Source organism: Rhinatrema bivittatum, chromosome 10, assembly GCF_901001135.1.
Source record: "Rhinatrema bivittatum chromosome 10, aRhiBiv1.1, whole genome shotgun sequence".
Classification (NCBI taxonomy): Eukaryota; Metazoa; Chordata; class Amphibia; order Gymnophiona; family Rhinatrematidae; genus Rhinatrema; species Rhinatrema bivittatum.
In genome coordinates, this window is record NC_042624.1 from 42853320 (window position 1) to 42871018 (window position 17699).

Consider the following 17699-nt stretch of genomic DNA (forward strand, 5'->3'; position numbering starts at 1 on the left):
TTAACTGGAGGATGTAAGAGGAGCTTGGGGTGAGAAGGGTTGGCGAGGAGGAGGTGAGGCTGGGAAGTGATATATAGGAGATGAGAATGAGGTGGGGATGACAGAGTAAGAGTTGGGGGTTATAAGAAGGGCTTATTGGTGAAAGAGGATCTGCTGGGTGATGTGAAATGGGCTGGGGAGGTTATAGAATGTGGCAGATGTAAGAGAGGATCAGCTGGAGGGGGGTGTATGGATGATAGAGGGGATCAGCTGGAATGTGGTGGGAGTGAGAGTGGAGTGAGTAATGGAGGGGAACCACATGCCTGCTAATTTATTTTGGTCGTCCTCTGGGATCTTGTGAATTTTCAAGTGCGAAAATAGTCACATTGGATAAAAGTTTGGGAAGCTCTGGTCTAAAATATGCTATTTAGTGAAAACAGCAGTGTAATATTAGTAGAAGATGGTGAAGAGATGAAAACGATAGCACAGACAAGACGTGTTGGAGTGGGCTGTGCTATATGGGCCATGGTGTGATTAACTTTTTCACAGAATAGCTAATGCTGGCACCATGCAGCTATCTGTATTCTCACACTGATCATGCAGTCTCAATCTTACAAGAATACAGGCACCCATCCAGCTCAAACTCTGAGAGCTGTGAGGTGCTGGCATCTGCTGTTCTGGGAACTGCTGAAGGCTTCAGAGTCATGAACAAAGTTTTGGGGGACTGGCTTGCTTGGGTGGGGGCTCCTACAGCTAGCCTGGCTTGCTGGTGAGGTCCTGCAGGTAGGTTGGTTTGTGGGGGGGGGGGGGTGTTTGCAGGTCAGCTGATTTGCTGGGGTAGGGGGTGGAGGCAGGTAAGTTGTCTTCCTTGGGAGAGGAGGCTGGATAGTATGGTTAGGGGTCAGGCTGGTTGGGAGGAATGGTTGACTGGGGTGAGCAGATTTGCAGCTGGTGGGGATATGGGAGGGGAACGTGTGTGTGTTCGTGTTCAGAATGGGTGAATGAGAGAGAAGCTAGAGGAGTTCATCTTGATCCCGGATTCTGAAACCTCCCTTCTCACCTCTTCCCCCCCCCTCTCCTTAGCCTTGGTCCGGGAAGAGAGGGGCTGGAGGATACTGGTGCTGAGAAGAGTGGGAGGCAGTATAGTGCAAGAGTTGGGAATGAGGGTGTTGAGGTTACTGAGCCTTGTCATTCGTGTGGAGGGTGGTATGATGGGGCCTCCCCATAGTTATTCTTGTGAGGAATAGGTGGCGCACTTAACGAGGATGACACCAGCTCCGCAACCCCATCATAAAACTCCCACTCCCCAGAAGAGCAATAATGGGGGCTTGGCTTAGTGTAGGAGGAAACTTATTTATTTTATTTAATAGTTTTTATATACCGATAACCGTTTTCACATCGTATCGGTTTACAGGGAACAAGAAAACAGAGCACCTAAAAAATGGCACAACAATTACATGGAACGCATAAGAAACAAGTAACTTCATCACATAATAATAAATTACATGGACTGCATGATAATAGGGAAACCTGGTAACAAGGTAAACCCCCCCCCCTCCCCCCCCAAGGAGAACGTTTGGAGCTCCGCAGCTCTTCTACCACAGGGAAGTACCTTTGGGATGTTTTCCTTCTTGGCTGATTTGTATTAGTTTAAAAAAAAAAAGAAAGAGAAGAGCTGAAGGAAGCAGCCATGTGATAGCAGCCGGGGAAGCTGCTGGTGGAGTCTAAAGTGCTAAGATTGCTGCTGGGACAGGAGTTCTTGGGTGGCTGGACGTCGTCTATGCGGTCAGGCCTCCTTTTTTTATTTAATCTTTATTAAATTTTCATAATTAATGACATATACATATCATTTACCAGCACGAATGACTAAATAGTAATAATAATTTCTTCAAACAAGTTAAAAAAAAAATACCAAAACATTTATATATCCATTTAGGCATTCTAGATACTATGAAACAGAGGGAATCAAAATTTTAAATTGAGCATATATCGAGGAAATAATTACTTCTTACGTTAGCTGGAATTTTATACCGCATTATTCACATTATGCGAATACCTTTATTCAGAAGCCATCTCCCCCAACAAATTCTTAGCCTCCAGAAATCTTTTTAATTCCAATGGTTCATAATAGATATAATTCTCATTGTTTAATTTTACCATACATTTATAGGGGTAACGGATCAACATCTGGGCCCCTACTTTCTCTGCTAATTGTTTTAAAGCTAAGAATTCCTTTCTCCTACTCTGAGTAGCTCTAGTAACATCTGGAAAAATCCAGATTTGCTGGTTATAATATTTAACAGCTCTATTTCTTAGAAACAGTTTAAGCACCAAATCCCTATCTGACGGAAAGATAAACTTAGCAAGGACAATGCCCCTCTTTTGAACTATTTCCTCATTAGATGTTTCTAACAGTTCAGTGACATTCAATAGTCCTTGTTGTTGATCTTGTACATCCTCTTGGTCTTTCGCTCTCCTTTCAGGTAGATAGTACATTTTTGCTAATGGAGGCAAAGATTCTTTTGGAATTTTCAAAACTGTTCCCAGATACTGTTTAAATTGCTCCTGAAGTGAGATTCCCACAACCTGTGGAAAATTGATCACTCTCAAATTTAAATATCTCATTTCGTTCTCAATTTTCTCCATTTTTTTTCTGCTGTTGACATTCCCCTTGAATTAAACCTATTTGAACTTTTTCTATTTTTTTAATTTTCTGATCAATGTCGTGCATTTGTTTCTTCTGCATCTCATTCTGTTGTTCCGTATTTAACATTCGATTATTCACATCTGTAACTACATTAGTGAGAGCAGCAATAGTTTTTTCTAATGTCATTATTGCAGTCCAGACATTTTCCAATGTTATTTTAAGAGGTTTTTTAATTTCCTGGGGGTTACTGGATTCTGATTCCAATGCTCCACGACAAACCACACTATTGTGTGTGTCGGAGATATTACCTTCATTTGGAATACAAGACACCACACTTCCTCTTTCTTGTATTAAGTCTTCCAATATAGGGGAAAAAGTTAGTTCATAAAGTCCTGATAGTATTGAACCACAAGGGGAGGTGAAGGTGTATTCGGCGCTCCCGGACTTAAAGATAGAAGTGAGGCAGGTGATGCCTCTTTGTGCTCAACAATAGGCATCACAGTGCCTCCTACATCGGGAGTCACTTCTGGGGCTGAGCTGAAAAACTTTTCAGTCTTAAGCTGAGTTTGAGAGGGGGTTACTGGGGAGGAAGTAGTTGTTGCCTCCCTCAGTTTCCCCTTCCTTTTTGTATGTGGCATCTCCCTATGCCAATAAGAAATCACCAAGAAATAAAGTATTCAGCTCTATCCAGATATTCTAAAATTGATTCCCACATATGGGGGGAGATGGAAAAAAAGAAGAGTGAATAGAATAAATTTAAAGTAACAGTCTTACTTGCAAATGGTGAGAGTTAAGTTACTAAGTCCTTTCCGTCCTCAATCCAAATGTTTCCAACAAAGCCGGCTTAGGTGACGTGCCGGCGGCTCTTACGCGCCGCAGGAGGGGCCAGCTTTTGAGAGCCTTCCGGTCCCTCCCTGATGACGTAAACGGCGCATTTCTCCGCCTCTGGGGCCGGGGCAGCGTCCTCACCCACTAGAAGCAATCACTCCGGGGCCGGGTCGACGTCCTCACCCACTGGAAGCAGTTAGGCAACAGGCAATATAGAGATAATGCTCAGAGATCTCCTCTCTCTCTCTCCACTCCCCCATCAGACCTCCTTTTGCCAGTGTGGCACGGTTTTTGTTTTCTGTTGTCTGATGGCATGTAGCAGTACTTGCTGCTCAAGTGTCAATGCATGCGCGCGGCTTTCCTGCTCCGGGCTCTGCTCCCGCTGCCTCTGTGGTAGAGAGGGTGGGTCGGGGATGGCAGAAGCTGCACCGGAGTGGAAATCTAAGTAGAAGGCAGGTGTGGGAACACTTCTGAAGTTGGTAACCCCCACCCCCCACCAGGTACGGGAAAGGCAGCCATGTTTTCTACGGCTGAAGGCACTTCCGGGCTAATCGGAGGATGTCTCTCCCCCTGTTGTCTCCGGTAGTGCAGGGCTCTGTTAACAGGAGGGAGCCCAATTAAGAGGAAGAGGGGGAACCTTTCAGGGATGCATCGGAGGACCCCACAATGTTTTCTTCAGAGTTTGTGCTCCTTATGTATGAGGCATATTTAGTGAGAAAGTCAGCTGCGAAGTAGTTGGGCCGGGCTCAGGGACTCCTTGGTCTGCATCCTGGTAAAAGATCTAGGAGCTCCAAGGATCAGGTTCCTAGGCGGACTCAGAGTTCTCAGGATGAGGGCATGTCTTGGCAGTCCAGATTTAGACTCTGAGGATTCAGTGGATGGCGTTCCACAGGTATCTGTCTCTCCTGACCCAGCTGTCCCTGATACTAGCCCAGATGTGACAGACCCAGATGGGGGAGCTGAACCAGGTGCCAGTTGCTGAAGGGGACGACCCTAAACTGGTGCATCTCTTCCGTAAGGAGGAGTTGGGGGACATTGATTCCTCGTGTTCTGGAGGAGTTGGGATCAAGGTTCCTCAGGAAGATTCTGATCGAGAAGGAGAGGACCCAGCCATGGATGGCCTGAGGGGGCCCAGCAAAAGCCTTCTCTTTTCACAAATCCGGTGAAAAAGCTGGTGGTCAGGGAGTGGCACACTTCAGAGACGGGCCTGAAGGTAGGCCAGGCAATGGCAAAATTGTATCCATTGCCTGAGGACATGCTTGAGCTTTTGGTGCCCCCGAAGATGGATGCGTCTGTGTCTACAGTCACTGAGAAGACCACAATCCCTGTGGGTGGTTCAGCGGCACTGAAGGATATGCAGGACAGTAAACTGAAAATTGATCTCAAGAAGATATTTGAGATTTCTGCACTAGGCATACATGCAGCTGTGTGCAGTAGCTTCATGCAGAGGGCCAGCCTACGCTGGGTTCAATTACAGGCTATGAGAATGCTATCTGCTTCTGAGGCTAAGCAGGCGGACTGTCTGGAGGCGGCTTGGCTTTTGAGAGGAGGCAGATCTGGAGAGTCTTCGAGTCCTGGTGTACTGGTTAGGGAGTTAGACCTACTCAGGCCTCAGTAAATCACATCTTAACCTTTTTTGCAGAAAAGTTTGGTGAAGGGCTTGGCCTTTAACTCTCTCAAGGTTCAGGGTGTGGCCTTGGGCTGTCTTCATGGCAAGATACATAGAATGTCTTTGGCTGCTTACCTGGATGTGGTCTGCTTCCTTCAGGGGGACAAAACATCTGCATCCTCCAGTGTGGAAAATATGTCCCTCATGGAATCTTAACTTCTAAAATTAATTTATTTATTTATTTAAAATTGTTTGTATGCCACTTTTTAAATAAAAAATTGGTCAAAACGGTTCACATACTAGTATATACACAATATATAAAATAGAATAAAAAATAAACTTAAATGTGAATTAAAAATAAAAGCTAAGAACTAAACATCTGTCAAAATAACAATGTGGTTCAAATGAATGTGTGTAGTTCCTTTTAAGCCTCTATGGAGGGCAACTGTGAAGGACCTCACTTTGAAGGTGGCTTTTCTGGTAGCAATTTGTTCAGCCAGAAGAATTTCGGAACTACAGGCATTGTCATGTAGGGAGCCCTTTTTTACGATCTTGGATTCTGGGATCTCCTTGCAGACTGTACCCTCGATTCTCCCGAAGGTTGTGTCAGTGTTCTATCTGAGTCAGACTGTAGAGCTCCTGGCTTTCCCAGATTTGGACGCGTCAACTCCGCATGTTAGGGACCTGTGATGTTTAGATGTGAAGTGGGCTTTGTTCAAGGTCACCAATAGCTTTAGGGTGTCTGACCATCTTTGGGCTATGGAGTGTGCCTAAGAAGGGGCAGGAGGCCTCAAAGTCCATGAAAGCCAGGTAGTTGAAGGCAATAAGCTTGACTTATATCTGTAAGGGATGTCCTATCCCAGTTCGGGTGCAGGCAGCTTCTTGGACTGAGTGTCAGCAGGTGTCGCCGCAAGAAATTTGTTGAGCAGCTACTTGGAAGTCGTTGCACACTTTCACCAGACATTATCATTTGGATGTCCAGGCCATGGACTTCAGTGAGAGTGTTCTTCGAGCAGGACTCTCGCAGTCCCACCCTAATTAGGGGGAATCTTAGGTAGATCCCAGGAGTCTGGACTGATCAGAGTACGAACAGGAAAGGAAAATTTGGTTCTTACCTGCTAATTTTTGTTCCTGGAATACCACAGATCAGTCCAGAGTCCCATCCTGCTTGAGGGGGAGAGTCTGCTCGTATTTGTGTCATATTTCTATTGTATATAGACTGCAGATCTTCTCAGGATTTCAGATTTGTTTTCCTGGTTTGGAGTTGCAAAGAAGATTTTTTCCAGGGCAGGGTTCCACCTTTTCTCTTTCTCATTGTGTGAGGTTGTTTTCTACTTCATTAGGATTATTATGGGATGAATCTTGGCTTGGGTACAGATCAATACTGAGAAGACTGCAGGTGACATATCTGGTTATAAGCTAGTTCAGTGAAACGTTCTCTGTCTCCATCTGCTGGAAGGGAAGCAAAACCCAGGAGTCTGGACTGATCCATGCTATTCCAGGAATGAAAATTAGCAGGTAAGGCTTTTCTCTTTCTCAAAGTTCCTGATAGCAGAGGGAATTAGTGTTGCCGTGACTGAGATGACACCAGAATTTGAAGTTGTGTGGAGGAAATATCATATTGTTGGAGGAGAGAGGAAGTGCTTTGTGGATGAATGTAACCCACTTTGAAGTGCCAATAAGTGGACTATAAACCAAAATAAATGTCTACACCCCCTTCCCAAACTGGAGGCGCAGGCTTTATATTGCGTTTGTCTCGCACATACCATGACAAGACTATCTTCAGTCTTAAGCCCAGGGTACGTTGGATGTGAGCTCCGTCTCAGTTACTGCTAAAGAGAGCTTCCTTCTGGCGTCCGGGTGGTGTAATATATACAGGCAACCTACCGAGGTGCGCTTGGAAGATCGTTTTTCATCAGGACAGTGGTTTCCAAATGATTGGGGTTTATTTTTGTAGCTTTATTCCTCATTTTCCAGGTCTGAGTGCATCTCTTGGTACTTGCTGATCTTCTGTCTCTCCATATGTGGAACAGAATAGTTGCTTGGTACTGACACTGCTGTAGGGACCTTCATTTTTGGATTTTATTTTATTTTTCCTAGAAACTTCAAAGTTTATAATAAAACAAAGCAGTGGGGAAAATGACTCCCATGTGTTATGAGTCATTTTTCATTCTTTGCGGTTAGTAGGGTTGTGACCTCAGTGTTTCTCTGGTACTGCAATGTTTGCACAGTTATGGGCTGTGCTACTGGTGTATTTGTGGTTGGGGGGTTTTTTTTTGTTTGTGTGTTGTTTTTTGCAGAATTTGAGTATGGCTCTTCCATATTCACAAGCAAGGATCCTGGCACTGTTTGAACTTGATGGCTTTCAGTTACTCTGCCTGTACTACTGCACACCATAACTTAATAATTTCACGATTAGCATTGGGTGTTACTATTCAGCGATACTGTGTGTGATTTATTCAAAGAATGTATGGATGAAAGGTTGACATTAAGCATAAACGAAAATTAAGAAATTGGTGGTGGGAGCTGGGGTAGAAGGTTGCTTGGTTTGTATTGTCTTCCCTCCCCCCACCCCAACTAAAATGGCATTGCATGCCCATGGCACTGATGACTTCTACTGCTCAGAACCACTTTTTTTTTTTTTACTGTCTTATTTATATTAAACTGCAGGCTGCCTGTCCTGTCTAGAGATTTGGGTGAGCCACTTGTCACATTTCTTGATGTTCCCTGTAGCTTCTATGCTGGGCAATCTCACGCTCCAGCTACAAGAGTGAGGAGTTGGGTGACCCATGCAGCATATTCCATCTTAAAGATTCAAAATGACTTTTGCTCATTTTTAAAAATGTTGTCCTTTCTTTACAGGTTGCAACTTCCGAGCCCTGAATCGATTGCTAAGTGATGAAATTTTTCACAAGCCCATGGAGACCCTTAAACTTGCTATTCCCTCTGGAATATACACACTGCAAAATAACTTGCTGTACGTTGCACTGTCTAACCTAGACGCAGCTACTTACCAGGTACCAGATTTCCACCCCCTCCATTTAAATGAGAGGTTACTGTGGGCTGCAAAGGCTTCACTGTCCAAAGGTAAAATATGTTTGACATGTTAAATCCTAAGATATGTTAATAGAAATGATACTCAAACCAGCCAGTTGTGAATGGACATGAAAGCTAATGTTGTTTTGTACAAGCAGTACTGCCACGGAAGTGATTTTTGTAAAAATGTGCCCACCCATGGGGCTTAGCCATGCGCGCTCTCTGCTTCCAGGACCTGGCAGTTCTGCTGGCCTTGTGCTCACCTCACCAAACTCGTCCTGCTAATCCTACAGCCAGTTAGGTTTTCAGAATATCCATAACATCTATGCAGGGGATAAATTTGCATGGATTAGAAATGCAGTATATGCACATTTTATCTTATGCATATTCATTGTGGATATCCTGAAAACACAGCTGGCTGTGGGGTGACCAGGTTAGATTTGGGAGTGGATTGCTTGACCCCCTCTCTTGTTATCTCCCCCTGAGAAGGGGATTCCTTGCTTCATGCTAATTCTGTGACAGAGAGGCCTGTGTGCACCTTCTTTTGTGCTGCTTTGATAACAGCTGCTGCACGAAGCTTACTTTTATACTGTCACTTTTTTTCCTTAATGCTAGTTTTTGGCCAAACTAAGTCTCTCTTGTTCTTTCCAAAGACAACTTAACCAGATGTGCTGGGCAACTAACTGGGTGAGGCAACTGTTAGGCTACAGGTATTGCAGCATGGCCGTGTTAATACACCATTTTGTCTTTATTTCCCTTTCGTTAGGTTACGTATCAGCTAAAGATTCTCACCACAGCTTTGTTTTCGGTTTTCATGCTGAATAAGAAGCTCAGTGTGTACCAGTGGCTCTCGCTAGTGATTTTGATGATGGGTGTGGCATTTGTACAGGTTAGTAGTAAGAAGTAGGTTGAGTATTTCCATATTTTTATCTTTGTATGTAGTGTTAGCAGTCTTGGAGGAGTGTGAGCTGTCCTATTACGATAAGACACTGTGCTAAACATGCATTTCTCAGTCTGTAAGGAAACATCTCCAGAAATAAACATGGACCATGAAATTTGGAAACATATAACCTATGACTGGAAAGACCACAAGGCCTGCTTAATGTACCATTTCCTCTTCCTAGTGCAGGAGCACAGGCCCTGCTTCACTGTCAGCTTTAGCCTCCCTTTGCTCCCCCATGTCCTTATGATGCAGACAAGAATGGAAAGGTAGGATTTTAACTGGGTCTGATTTCATCTGTATTTCTGATTTGAAATACGTAAAACCTTTCTTTTCCCATTTTCGTCTAAAAGAATGTTTAAAAAGGTATAAATCACACTCCTCCAATTAACAACTGGATATCAGATTTTGTTTTGTTGTTTGGCCACGTGTTTTTAAAAGGACTGAAAATAGTAACAGATCAGCCACTTGGGTTCTGCCTTGATCTTACCAAGAACCCTCAAGTGTAAATCCATGCTGTCCAGTGAGCTTTGTCTTCTGCCTTCCCGGATCCCAGAAAATCATGCACGATTCTTTGTATGCAGGCAAGTACAAGATCTGGAATGTAAACCAAAGACCATGGTCACAGAATGAGATGGCAGATAAGGACTATAAGGCACATCTGGACTACCCAATCTGATTTCTTGTATAATCTCTCTGGTATAATCTCCCCCCCCCCCCCCAATTCCTCAATTTTCAGAGTCCTCTCTTCAGTCCTCAGATCTCCCTCTCTCTCCTTAGCTCTGGTCTGAGCCCCATCCCTGGTTCTCTCCCCCCCCCCCCCCCCCCCAGCCTGTGGTTCTAGATATCGCCTTCTTGCATCTCATCCTGGGTTCCCTTTCTCTCTGCCTCCCCATTCTAGTTTCAGTCTTTCTTCCGACCCCCAGAAAGAGCTCCCCATATTCCCTCCAGAAAACTTTTCCCATATCCCCCCCCACCCAGTAATGATTTTTCTGCCAGCTCATTCCTGATTGCTGACCTGGAACCTTTTTTGAACTTGCTTCCTTTTACCCATTGCACCTGGCATGGAAGGTGGCTGCTACTGGCCCTGATTTGTTACTTTTTTTTATTTTTTTAAAGAAAACCACCAGTACCTCCCCCACCCCTGGAAAGCTCTTGCTGTACTTCCCCCTACCCAATCATCTCAGACCTGTGCTCAGCCCAACCTCCCGTGCAGCCTGCCTACCCTCCTGATCATCTTCCTCCTCCCTCCAGCAGGAGGAGCAATACTTAAACATCAACTTCCTGTGCCTTGTGGGGCCAGTCTCACAATATGAGCCATGTGGTTCCTTATAGATCTTGCAGATGCCACCAAACTGGCCCTTCATGGCACAGGATGCTGATGTGGTATTAAGCGCTGCTGCTCGTTCGGGTCGATGCAGGTGGAAAAGTGGGGGAAGGGAGGGGTGGCATGGCAAGGATAAACTGGACTGCACTTCTGCCACTGCATGTGCACTGGCTCAGCCGTGTGACACCACCTCCTCTTCACCCTTGTTAAATGCATGATGTACACAATAACTCATGCCAGCCTTTGCCATACCAAAAGGAAGCAAATTGTCTGGAATAGCTAGTCTTTGTGGTCCTTATCTTCTGTTTCTGTGGTCTATGGTTTGCATCTTCTATCTTGGATGTGGCTGCATAGAGCCACACATGATTTTCCTGGAATCTGGGAAGGGCAGAAGATGAGAGCTTGAGGTTAACTCTTGAAGTTTCTGGAAAGGGAAACTGGCTGCATATGTATCCAGAGACCAATTACCTTCTTGGAAACATTTCTTGCCCTACCCTGCAGAGCTAGGTAAAGTCTTCAAAGTAGCATTGCATTGTGCTACTTAGGTTCCCACTTGGAGCACATACAAGGCACATCATTATATCCATTAGACCCTACTTTAACTGCTGCATTTCTAGTTTTAACTATAATGAAACATAACCGTATCTGATAAACCAGCTCATTGATAATTTGGGTGACTATAACATATGTTTTCTGTTGACAAGCAGGGCTGAATTAGACATGATATGTGGGTAACATCATCTGATGGCACCAAATGGACCTTTCTCTCCTAGCTCATAAAGCTTTTGCTGTATTGAGCATGCACAAGATTTCAGGCATGCATGTTGTCTCGTGAGCCCCTAAATATTTTTTTTTTTTTCCCATCCAAGCTTCTGCACAGACATGTACCCTCTCTCTCTGATACTTCATAGTTTTCTTTTTTGATCTCGCTGTCTTGGCAGCCCCTCAACATCACTTTTCAGTGCTACTAAAGAAAAAAAAATACCAAAAGTTTTATCATATCCAGCTGCGAGAAATTTGCACCCAGTGGCTTCAAGGACTGTGTGTTTTACCGGAAGATGTCTATCATCGATGGCCATGTGTTGGAACCAGTGGTGCATTTAGCTCTGCTTAAACTGAGGTCAGGATCAGTCCCATCTATGCATCCGGCCTCAATTCAGCTATTTGCTCCATTGACATGTTCCGTGCAGTTGGAGCACTGGTCCCCAGCCTTATCAGTGCACTTGACTTATTCGAAGCGGGAATGATCAGTAGAAAGCCCTGAAGATGATTCGCTACACTTCCCTCCCTCCCATCTTGATGTCATTATCTCTATCTCGTCTCCTCAAGCAAGGACTTTACCTGGAGACACCAGATCGAATATGCTTCATGGTGCCTCTGGTTTCCATGCTTCCACCAGTTAAGCTAGCCTGCTGTTGCCTCCCTTCTGGAATCCATTGGGAGCTTCTCAAAAGGACAAATCTATACTGGTCTCAGAAGATGTCTCTTATCCAACTTTTAGTCAGAGGACACAGAAGCCCATAGACCAGGTAGCAGAATTGGTGAAGTCTCTTTGCTTTGCTGGCAGTTAGTGACCAGCAGGGCACCATTCAACCTGTCAAGAGTATCAGATTTGTTCACTCAAGAAGGAGTCTCTGCCTCCATGCCTCAGGAGCTTTCATCAGGAGTCCTAGTGATGGGATCTAGTCCCCAACCATCACTCTCTGTAAAGGATAATAGCCAGTCTGAGGAGGAAAAATGGGTCACTGTTTGGCGCATGCTCCAGGAATATTCCCCTCTGAGATGACCAAGGACCCCGCTCCGCCTTCATTATCATTGGGATCGTGTTAATATCTTTTCACCTCTCAGGATTCCCTTTGACCCCCACCTGATCCGGAGCATTCTTTGCCACCAGAATACTTATTGTACTTCAGATTCTTGGATAAACTGGCTAAGGCATTGGGAGTCAACATCTGTAAGGACACTGAGGTTTTCAGTCTTAAGAACATAAGAAAATGCCATACTGGGTCAGACCAAGGGTCCATCAAGCCCAGCATCCTGTTTCCAACAGTGGCCAATCCAGGCCATAAGAACCTGGCAAGTACCCAAAAACTAAGTCTATTCCATGTTACCATTGCTAATGGCAGTGGCTATTCTCTAAGTGAACTTAATAGCAGGTAATGGACTTCTCCTCCAAGAACTTATCCAATCCTTTCTTAAACACAGCTATACTAACTGCACTAACCACATCCTCTGGCAACAAATTCCAGAGTTTAATTGTGCGTTGAGTAAAAAAGAACTTACTCCGATTAGTTTTAAATGTGCCCCCTAGTCTTTCTACTATCCGAAAGAGTAAATAACCGATTCACATCTACCCGTTCCAGACCTCTCATGATTTTAAACATCTCTATCATATCCCCCCTCAGTCGTCTCTTCTCCAAGCTGAAAAGTCCTAATCTCTTTAGTCTTTCCTCATAGGGGAGTTGTTCCATTCCCCTTATCATTTTGGTAGCCCTTCTCTGTACCTTCTCCATCGCAATTATATCTTTTTTGAGATGCGGCGACCAGAATTGTACACAGTATTCAAGGTGCGGTCTCACCATGGAGTGATACAGAGGCATTATGACATTTTCTGTTTTATTCACCATTCCCTTTCTAATAATTCCCAACATTCTGTTTGCTTTTTTAACTGCCGCAGCACACTGAACCGACTATTTCAATGTGTTATCCACTATGACACCTAGATCTCTTTCTTGGGTTGTAGCACCTAATATGGAACCCAACATTGTATAATTATAGCATTGGTTATTTTTCCCTATATGCATCACCTTGCACTTATCCACATTTAAATTTCATCTGCCATTTGGATGCCCAATTTTCCAGTCTCACAAGGTCTTCCTGCAATTTATCACAATCTGCTTGTGATTTAACTACTCTGAACAATTTTGTGTCATCTGCAAATTTGATTATCTCACTCGTCGTATTTCTTTCCAGATCATCTATAAATATATTGAAAAGTAAGGGTCCCAATACAGATCCCTGAGGCACTCCACTGTCCACTCCCTTCCACTGAGAAAATTGTCCATTTAATCCTACTCTGTTTCCTGTCTTTTAGCCAGTTTGCAATCCACGAAAGGACATCGCCACCTATCCCATGACTTTTTACTTTTCCTAGAAGCCTCTCATGAGGAACTTTGTCAAACGCCTTCTGAAAATCCAAGTATACTACATCTACCGGTTCACCTTTATCCATATGTTTATTAACTCCTTCAAAAAAGTGAAGCAGATTTGTGAGGCAAGACTTGCCCTGGGTAAAGCCATGCTGACTTTGTTACATCAAACCATGTCTTTCTATATGTTCTGTGGTTTTGATGTTTAGAACACTTTCTACTATTTTTCCTGGCACTGAAGTCAGGCTAACTGGTCTGTAGCTTCCCGGATCGCCCCTGGAGCCCTTTTTAAATATTGGGGTTACATTTGCTATCCTCCAGTCTTCAGGTATAATGAATGATTTTAATGACAGGTTACACATTTTTACTAATAGGTCTGAAATTTCATTTTTTAGTTCCTTCAGAACTCTGGGGTGTATACCATCCGGTCCGGGTGATTTACTACTCTTCAGTTTATCAATCAGGCCTACCACATCTTCTAGGTTCACCGTGATTTGATTCAGTCCATCTGAATCATTACCCATGAAAACCTTCTCCATTACGGGTACCTCCCCAACATCCTCTTCAGTAAACACCAAAGCAAAGAAATCATTTAATCTTTCCGCAATGGCCTTATCTTCTCTAAGTGCCCCTTTAACCCCTCGATCATCTAGATCATCTAACGGTTCAACTGACTCCCTCACAGGCTTTCTGCTTCGGATATATTTTTAAAAGTTTTTACTGTGAGTTTTTGCCTCTACAGCCAACATCTTTTCAAATTCTCTCTTAGCCTGTCTTATCAATGTCTTACATTTAACTTGCCAACGTTTATGCTTTATCCTATTTTCTTCTGTTGGATCCTTCTTCCAATTTTTGAATGAAGATCTTTTGGCTAAAATAGCTTCTTTCACCTCCCCTTTTAACCATGCCAGTAATCGTTTTGCCTTCTTTCCACCTTTCTTAATGTGTGGAATACATCTGGACTGTGCTTCTAGAATGGTATTTTTTAACAATGACCATGCCTCTTGGACATTTTTTTACTTTTGTAGCTGCTTCTTACAGTGTTTTTTTTAACAATTTTTCTCATTTTATCAGAGTTTTCCTTTTGAAAGTTTAGCACGAGAGCCTTGGATTTGCACACTGTTCCTCTTCCAGTCATTAAATCAAATTTGATCATATTATGATCACTATTGCCAAGCGGCCCCACCACTGTTACCTCTCTCACCAAGTCCTGTGCTCCACTGAGAATTAGATCTAAAATTGCTCCCTCTCTCTTCGGTTCCTGAACCAATTGCTCCATAAAGCTATCATTTATTCCATCCAGGAACTTTATCTCTCTAGCGTGTCCTGATGATACATTTATCCAGTCTATATTGAGGTAATTAAAGTCTCCCATTATTACTGCACTACCAATTTGGTTAGCTTCCCTAAATTCTCTTAGCATTTCACTGTCCTTCTCACCATCTTGACCAGGTGGACGGTAGTATACCCCTATCACTATAGTCTTCCCCGACACACAAGGGATTTCTACCCATAAAGATTCAATTTTGTATTTAGTCTCATGCAGGATGTTTATCCTGTTGGACTCTATGCCATCCCGGACATAAAGCACCACACCTCCTCCCGAGTGCTCCTCTCTGTTCTTGCGATATAATTTGTAGCCCGGTATAGCACTGTCCCATTGGTTATCCTCTTTCCACCATGTCTCTGAGATGCCAATTAAGTCTATGTCATCATTCACTGCTATACATTCTAATTCTCCCATCTTCTTAGACTTCTGGCATTAGCCTACAAACATTTCAAAGTTTGTTTTTTGTTTGTATTTTCATTCTGCTTTTTAATTGATAAGGATAAGTTAGAATTTTTTAGCTCAGGTGAGTTTTTAGTTACAGGCACTTGGACTACTTTTCTAATTATTGGAACCTCACTGTCGGGATGCCCTAATTCTAATGCATCATTAGTATCCTTTAAAGATACCTCTCTCCGAACCATGCGCTGCTGAGTGACTGTTGGCTTTCCCCTTTGTTTTAGTTCAAAAGCTGCTCTCTCCCATTTTTAAAGGTTAGCACCAGCAGTCTGGTTCCACCCTGGTTAAGGTAGAGCCTTCGGAAGAGACAATCTGATGATACCCTGGTTAAGGTAGAGCCTTCGGAAGAGACTCCCTCTTCCCCAAAAGGTTCCCCAGTTCCTAACAAAACTGAATCCCTCTTCCTTGCACCATCGTCTCATCCACGCATTGAGACTCCGGAGCTCTGCCTGCCTCTGGTGACCTGCGCGTGAAACAGGGAGCATTTCAGAGAATGCTACCCTGGAGGTTCTGGATTTCATCCTCCCCTTCTTTGTCCCGATTTTGTCGTCTTCGGATTCTGGAAACTCTGTCCAAGCCTGCAGCAATCCCAGCTCTCTCTCGATCATACAGGACTTGCAAACAAGAATGTGGGAGAATCTGGTATTATGTCCTCTGGTAGCCAGGAAACTGGATCTCAAATAGAGTTCAGCGAACCCAAAGATTTGGGGTAGTCAGCTACTACACTAATCAGTGGTAGTGGAGTCCCCATTGAAACAAGCTAAGAAGAACAGGATCTTCTCCAACCCTCCACTGGGCAAGGATCCTAGGCTGTTTGACACCTTTTAGGAAAAGATCTTTAAGAGCTTGATGCTCAATACCAGCATTGCAGCCCACCAGTTCTACATGGTGCAATATTTAAACGATTGTATTGACAAGCTGAACCTCATGACAGATGCTGGATGGAGAACGGGCAGACTATCAGTAGGCTTTTCTGGATGTAGAGGAGTGTGAATGCCATCTTCACTGCTCAGTGTATGACTCTGATACAGTAGTGAGATAGTCTGCAGAGCCATCGGAGAACGCAAGATGGCTTGTTTGAGAGCAGCAGTTTGTGTGAAAGTGTACATGACAAGTTGGACAATATGCCTTGTTCTGGGAACAACCTTTTTTGGAGACTAGGTCAGAGAGACATTAGCCCAAACTAAGGGACAACATGCTGCTGCCCAGTTTCTTTTGACAGGACCAGAACCACTGTCTTCTTCTAGGTGTTCTTACTTAGCTTTTGAATGCTCCTGCTTCCAAAGATGCCTTTTCCGCCAATTTCAGTGATATCATACACCAGCTGAACTTCTACAGCAGCAGCTTCTGGCTCACAGTAGCAATGCAAGAGACATCAGCCAAAGATGCTGCAACAAGCTCATCCTAAACCAGAATCTAGGTTTTGACATCACTCCACCCTTAGACCTTGACCTTGCCGGTAAGGGGTAGGATTCATCTTTTCTTGGAAGAGTGGTGCAGCAATCATCAAGGACCTTTGGGTCCTCAAAATTATGAAGTCTGTTTTTTGTTTTCACTTCTGCCCTCCAGTGCTGCACCATTGTTCGATCTTCAATCTGGATCCATCTCACTCAACCAAGCTTCTCTTAAAGATGGAGTTACTTCTCAGCCAGTGGGTGATAGAATCTTTCCCTCCCAAAGACCATGGCAAGGGCTTTTACTACTGCTGTTTCTTTATCTCCAAGAAGTTGTGGGATTGAGACCGATCTTGGATTTATGAAGTCTGAACAAGAGCCTTTTATGGGAGAAGTTCGAAATGAACTCATTCCACATCATCCTATCCTTCCTTCAAACAGGAGACTGGGATGTGCACCCTGGATCTGAAAGAATCATATACTCATATACCCATACATTGCTCCTGTTGAAAATATCTCTGTTTCATAGTGGATTCCTTTTGCTATCAATACAAAATTCTGCCTTTTGGGCTTTTGGTGGCTACAAGGGTCCAAGAAACGCCTAGGTGTAGTGGAGGCGCAGCTTCATTATCAGGGAATGTGTGTTTTTCCTTATTTATTTAAACAAGTTTATATACAGTTTTACCAGTAAAACTAACTGACCAAAGCGGTTTACAATATCAAATAATATAAACAAATCAGAAATAATTAAAATTATATAAATAATTAATAAAAAATAAAACTTAAGATAAAGTACGAATAAAAATACAATATATTAGACAATCAATAAAAATAATGGTGACAAAAACAAGAATTTGGCCATTACAGTTAAAAACTAAAAGAGCAGAAATAAATAATAAGCAAAAACTATATAGTTTAAATATATTTAACCTTATTTTGCTTAACTAGAAGGTTCAAAATCCTTAAATGCTTCCTGGAAAAGATGGGTTTTAATGCCTTCTTGA

The 17699-nt window shown here is 43.5% G+C and overlaps 1 protein-coding gene across 7 annotated transcripts in view; it reads left to right on the forward strand.

The window, feature by feature from the left end:
• The window catches only part of SLC35A3 (solute carrier family 35 member A3), a 153644-nt gene that overhangs the window by 122922 nt on the left and 13023 nt on the right, over positions 1 to 17699 (forward strand). For all 7 annotated transcript variants that reach the window (XM_029617949.1, XM_029617947.1, XM_029617950.1 and 4 more), the window contains exons 3-4: positions 7926 to 8080; positions 8866 to 8988. In XM_029617949.1, coding sequence (XP_029473809.1) covers positions 7926 to 8080; positions 8866 to 8988 — 278 coding nt within the window. The remainder of the gene's footprint in view (positions 1 to 7925; positions 8081 to 8865; positions 8989 to 17699) is intronic.